At 52.6% G+C, this 6,248-nt stretch overlaps 1 protein-coding gene across 1 annotated transcript in view; it reads right to left on the minus strand.

Moving 5' to 3' along the window:
• Window positions 1–1,076: 1,076 nt before the first annotated feature.
• Window positions 1,077–6,248, minus strand: part of LOC102381212 (alpha-2-macroglobulin-like protein 1) — an 8,230-nt gene continuing 3,058 nt past the window's right edge. The window contains exons 2-8 of the mRNA XM_025195884.1: window positions 5,305–5,428; window positions 4,425–4,578; window positions 2,686–2,911; window positions 2,312–2,438; window positions 2,028–2,149; window positions 1,514–1,565; window positions 1,077–1,185 (exon numbers count right to left, since the gene is read on the minus strand). Of these exons, the coding sequence (XP_025051669.1) occupies window positions 1,133–1,185; window positions 1,514–1,565; window positions 2,028–2,149; window positions 2,312–2,438; window positions 2,686–2,911; window positions 4,425–4,578; window positions 5,305–5,428 (858 nt within the window). The 3' untranslated portion in view covers window positions 1,077–1,132. The remainder of the gene's footprint in view (window positions 1,186–1,513; window positions 1,566–2,027; window positions 2,150–2,311; window positions 2,439–2,685; window positions 2,912–4,424; window positions 4,579–5,304; window positions 5,429–6,248) is intronic.

Here is a 6,248-nt window from a genome sequence, read left to right on the forward strand (position 1 = left end):
GAGAAACTCAGTGGGTTGCAGTAAAGCTGCATGGTCTTGACAAACACTTCAGGGGTCACTGGTATGGGGCTGGACCTTGGGGTTACATCCAGGATGGAGAAGAACCGGTCATAGGAGTACACAGGCTGAATGTGAAGAGAGGCTCTCTGCCACTGAGATACAGAAGCTGGTGACATGGACAATAGGGGAAAAGTGTGAGTCCCAGTGGTGGAGACAGGAAAATGCCCTGGAGAGGAGGCTGCAGGGATAGGTCCTGCCCTGGCAGGGACAGGCTGGGGATCCTTACCCAGGACAGTCACGTGGGCTCGCTCAGAGCCTGCCACTATGTTCCCAGGAATCGCCAGGGAGACGTTCTCTGACACTGTGTAAAATGGGGAAAGAGACAAAGCTGAGTCCTGCTGGGAAACTGCCCCTTCCAACCAACTGGAGCCCTACATTTGTAGGATCACAGAAGCAGAGAAAGTTAGGGTTGGAAGGTACCTCAGGAGGTCATCTAGTCCACCCCCTGCTCAAAGCAGGACCAGCCCCAACTAGATTTATAGATTCATAGATTCAGAAGGGACCTCAGTGGGCCATCTAGTCCAACCCCTTGCCCCTGGCAGGCAAGAAAAGAGTCCCCAACCCTGGGATCATGTGATCCCAGTCAGGTGCCTGTCCAGTATCCTCACGAAGACCCCCAAGGATGGGATGAGCACCACTTCCCTTGGGAGCCCATTCCAGATTCTGGCAAAACTGACCGTGAAGAACTTTCTCAGTGCTCCAGCTGGACACAGTACTCCAGCTGTGGTCTGACCAGTGCTGCATACAGGGGGAGAATCACTTCCCTGGACCTGTTTGTGAAGCACCTACGGATGCACGACAAGGTGCGATTGGCTCTGCCAACTGCTTCATCACATTGGTGACTCATGTTCTTCCTGGAGTCAACAGTGATCTTCCGAGACAAAGCGTTATCTAGCTGGGTCTTAAAAACTTCCAAAGATGCAGATTCCACCACCTCTCTGGGTAACCTGGCCCAGTATTTGACTACCCTTCTAGTGAGAGTTTTATTTCCCTAATATCCAATCTAAACTTCCCTTGCTGTAACTTGAGACCGTTGCTCCTTCTTCTCTCATCCACCAGCACTGAGAACGGTCTAGCTCCATTGTCCTTCGAACTTCCCTTCAGGTAGTTGGCCCTTTCTGGCCTCTGAGAGAGAGAGTGAACCATGGACATGGGGGCAAGCAAGAAGGGATGTGGATCTGTCCCCACACAGTCATAACCAGACTAGGATCCACAGCTGGATGTGCTCAAGCCTTAAGCCATCTGCACAGGGTGCCACTAATGCCCTCTACAGGAAGCATTTTCCACTGAGTAGCTGGGTATGGGCAGGGTCCTGGGCCTGCAGGCTGACCCAGCCTGGTGTCCCACGACCTGGGCTCCCTGCAATGGAGATGTCTGAGATTGAGCACAGCAGAGAAACGGCAGAGCTATGTGCTGGCCCCTCCCCTACCAGGGTGGGATGCTGGAATCCTACCTTCCTGGCAGAGCAGGGAGCTGTGCGCCTTCTCCTCCAGGATCCCGCCCGGCTGTGGGGAAGCAGCATCAGACAGAAGGTCAGGAGAAGGCACTGCCCATACCGGAGCCTGGCTGGCCCTTGGACCTCTGTAGGTATCGCAGCCTCAGCTTCCACTTGGCACAATCTGCCTGCCAGGCTGCGCTGGGCTGGGGCCATCTAGATATCAGCACCTCAGGCCTAGGGCTCCCACCACTTCCTAAACAGACTGTTTGGAGCCCAGTGGTCACATCACATCGCACACCCACTGCGGCTAACACCTAACCCTGCTGTGAGCTCCCATATGTCAATGTGACAAGGCAGCACTTGACTGAGCAGGCAGATGGACAAATTTATGGCAAGGATTTGTTTTCTGTGGCAAGACGAAAAATATCACAATGGGCAACTTGGTCTGTATCTGCTAAGAAGGAAGACTGAGATATACCACCCCCTCTCTGTGTTGTCCGATTGAGAGATGGACCCTGGCCAAACTGACCTGGACATGCAGGGGCTTTATCACAGTGTCCACTCTCCCCTGGGCAGGCGCTATAACCACCTCATTGCCACACAGCTCCTGGGTGTGCAGGGCCTCGGTGCTGACAGTGAAGTTCACTTCCCCTGCAGAGAAGGAAGGGTGATGTGAGGAAGGAAAGGACAAGTGAAGGGTAGACTGTGTTAAAGGCTGAGTTGTGTGGGAGGAGTTTCCATTCAGGGGCAGCTGTCCTCTCCCCCAGCTCTGGCTGTCCTCCGGCTGACTTGGGGCACAGCCAGACCCCTTACCAAGGCTGGTGGCTGTCACCTCCCACTGGAAGGTTTTCCCCTCTTCTGCACAGAGGCAGCTGGTGTAAGCGCTCTCCTCTCCAGCCTGTGCCTGGAACTGCGTAGACTCCACCAGTGTCACCTGCACCTATGGGACCCAACATGAGACCTCTCTTAGGGTTCCTGGGACATGCTCACTCAGGAGCTCCAGACAGGACGTAGCACCTTGGGGCTCAGGCTCAGCTCATTGCCAGGTGCTGGCACCAGTGGGCCCCTGGGTCCCATCTCCTGTGGCTGCTGGGTTACGTTTGGCACCACTGGCACTACTGCTCAGAGGCACCAGATCCAAGGAATGGGACCACATGGCCTTAGCATGTTATTGTAACTCTGCTCACCTTGATGCATTGCAGCAGGTAGTTGAAGACAGTGGCCTTTAGGGTGAAGGCCTCTCCACGGATCACAGAACATGGCAAGGCCAGCTCCACAAAGAATGGCTTGAAGGCTGTCAAGGTGGCCGTGGAGGAAAGTCCAAAGCCAACATCTGCCGTGCAGAACATCCCGGCCTTCCACTCTGTGATGCTGTCAGGGACGGTGACTGGGACATTGTTGGAGCCCTCCTCGCTGGATAGTGCAGACACAGAGTAATGTCAGATAGACATAGCCCAGGTTTCCTTTGATTGCCATCCCAGCCCTGAGCCAGGATGGTACTGTTTCTGCTCCCTTAACTGGAGGAGCTGAGCACGTAGAAACAGGTGTCCAGCGTGAGTTCTTGTGATTGGGAATTAGTTTCCTGCCAGTGAAATCGCTGGTCAGGGCACACTTGGTGGCAGGCGGCTGAGGGGTTGTGAGCCTGCCCCTTCACTGGACAGTGCAGGCACCAAAAGATCAGTGAACACAAAGGTGGACATTGCCTGCTGGACATGGCCATTAGAGAAGACCCTGCCTGACCCTCCCTTTCCCTGGTGTGGGCCACAGGGGAGGCTGCACAGAAATAGGCCAAGCCCAGATCTTAGGGCCAGGCAGAGTTGTCAGTGGGAGTTTTTCTTCATTTCTTCTTAATCCACTCAGGTCAGAAAATGCTGGATCTGCCCCTGAGGCTCTAGGGCTCTCCCCTTGCTGGAGAGAAACCCCCCAAGAGATCCCACCCTGGACCCATCTGTGTGTCAGGGTGTCAGGCGGGGATTCAGCCTGAACTCTCTATTGCTTAGCATCTGTCCTTCTTCTTGTACACTGTGGTGCATCCTCAACATTTCTCCCTTCTTGGGCTTCCAGCCCCTTCCATCTCTCTGCGCAGGAGATGTCAGGGGATGCGTGTGAATGAGACATGACAAAGGGCACAAGATCTGCATGAGCAACTGCTGGCCTGTCACCCCAAAAGGAGTCCTGAGTGGGGTCGAGTGTGGGTCGCACTGTGCTGGTAATATACCATCCCTGGGTTTCCTAATGCCTTTCCCTCTCTCCTGCTCCTGGGATTTGGAACAGCTACCCAGAGTGATCCCATGGCCCTGCTGGCTTTTTATTTCCCCTCCACTGTGTTGGGTTCCTTTCTATTGCAATAGCGTACTTGGATGGGGTAAGCAGCACACCTGAACTGGGTGCCAGCTTAGAGGGGGCACCAATATGGCCCCTTCCCATCCAGAGAGCAGCCCTGTACTGCCCAGCCATAGGAGTCAAGCAGATACTGCTCTGTGCCGAATAACATATTCCAAAGGGAGTTGCAATGATGGCCGCCTGCCCCTGGGGTGGTTTTGTCATGGAAGCGGGGAGTGAACAGGGCACCAGGAGTGACCTCTGGGGATCCCCATGTCACTGCCTGACCCAACGCAGCAGCCTGAGCTGGCACTGTTACATCAGCTGGATAAGCAGGGGCACGCAAGATTTTACTCCCTCTCTCCCTGCCATCCCTCCTCTCCCCCAGTCTCCCCTTTTCCACTCCCCAGAGGCCAGTTTAATTTCCCTTCTCCATCCGCATTTCTCCCCTGTGCACTGAAAAATCTCACTATGCCTCTGCCCTTATTGAGGAGAAGGAGTCAGCACTAGGAGGACAGCAAACCTTCCCTCTGTTCTGTGTTTGCAGTTGCAACTCAATGGAGATCAGCCCTGCCAGGTAGGTCTGTAATATGTCCTCACTCACCCCACAGGGACCAGATCCCACAGCCATGTCTCTGGGAAGTATGCCCGTGGTGCAGGCTCCTCATGGATGATGGGCTCTGGCATGGCATTGTCCAGGGAATTCTCGGGAGCTCTTGATCCCATCCCCACTCTAATTCGCTCCCTTGATCTCCACTCTAGAAAATGCAGAAAGGGCATTGGGAAACCTGTAACACTGCTTACCATTCTTAGTGGCATGGGTAACAGGTTCTGGGTGGAACAAAACCTGTGCAAAATCAAGTCATAGAATCACAGACAAGTAGGTCTGGAAGAGACCTTGATAACTCATCTAGTTGAAGCCCCTGCCCGAGACAGGATCATCCCTATCCAAACCCATACAAATCCATTATCTAACCTCAAAGCAAAGCTACCAGCCCTAACACAAAACCTGACATAACAGCCTAACCTGCCACAGGTAAAGCAGTGGGACCACAGCAGCCAATGCCTAAACCCTTGGTTTATTAGGACAGTTCATAGTATGTTGCCCCCATGAAATATGTGAATGATTAGAAGCCTTTTCTTCCACTTACGGAAGGGGAGCAGCAAGAGCTCTGGCTTTCTCATGTCCTAACAGTGATTGGCTGCTTCACCCAAGGAGAGGCTTATCCTACAGAAAGTACCATGTGTGTACCCCTCAGCAACTGCAGATTTTTGCCCCCTTGGTGCCCTCAAAGTACTAACCCCTTGCTGTTATGAGAATAATATAAAAACCTTCACTGCAAATAATGGGCAGCATCAGGACCAGGATAACAGCCCAGGTTCTGGGCCTGATTCAGGAGCCATTGGCTTATTTGCCTTCAGAGGCCAGAGGATGCATTTGAAAGAAGAGAGAAGGACAGGGTCTAGTTTCAGGCCCCACTGACCTCCAGTGAGTAGTGGACCTGCTGGGCCTTTGTAGTGTTTGTAAGTTTCACGGACAGGAATAAATTCTTCAGTCAAGCAGGGCATCCTGATGTTGGTGTTAGTGGAAACTTTCAAACCTGCATTCTGGAAAACGAGAGAGAGAAGGAAAAGCATCAGTCACAGCAACACTGCTAGCTGCACTAGCATGGTCTTTGCTATTGCCCCCTGGAATGATAAATGATCCCATAACATAACATGACAGTGAGCAGAGGATCAGCCCTATCCGGGTTACCAGGGAGCATCTAGGACTTTGCAATGGTAGATCAATATTTTATAGATGAGGCCTCGAGGACAGACATGGGAAAGAACCATCAGCTCATCTCTTCACTGTGTTCTCCTGGTTGGGGTTGATCCATACAGTGCAGCATTTTGCCTTTACTTTTGAAAGACACAAGTGAGCTCTGCAAGCTCCAGGAGCTGGTTCCAGCCTTACAGATCACATATTGGTTTGTTAATCAGCTGATCTGTCCTCTAATAATTGTACCCTTTTGCTCCCAGCAGTGGCAGTGTGGCTCAGTGCTTGGGTCCCATGCCTGGAGGTCAAGAAGCAGGGGCTCTCTCCCATCCTCTGCTGTCAACCTGCCTTGTGACCTATAGTGAGTCACTCACTTTGTATAAGAAATGCCCAGTACCTCACATTACATTTCCCCAGGGGTCCCTTCTGCCCTTCTAGAATGACGATTCCATCTGCATTTTAGCCTCTGGAAAACAGGACTGAAGAGGGGCACACACCATCCCCACAACACAGCTGTGACTGCCTGATGGAGGTGAACAGCCAGTGGGAAGGATTCAGAGGGAACATACTACAGAAAGCAGATATGAAGAATGATGTGTGGACAATCAAACACACAGCAGTTCAAAAGAGTCAGGGAATTAGTACAGCGAAGCTACTTCATGGTCACTG

This window comes from Alligator sinensis, unplaced genomic scaffold (genome assembly GCF_000455745.1).
Source record: "Alligator sinensis unplaced genomic scaffold, ASM45574v1 scaffold2199_1, whole genome shotgun sequence".
NCBI classification, from domain to species: Eukaryota; Metazoa; Chordata; order Crocodylia; family Alligatoridae; genus Alligator; species Alligator sinensis.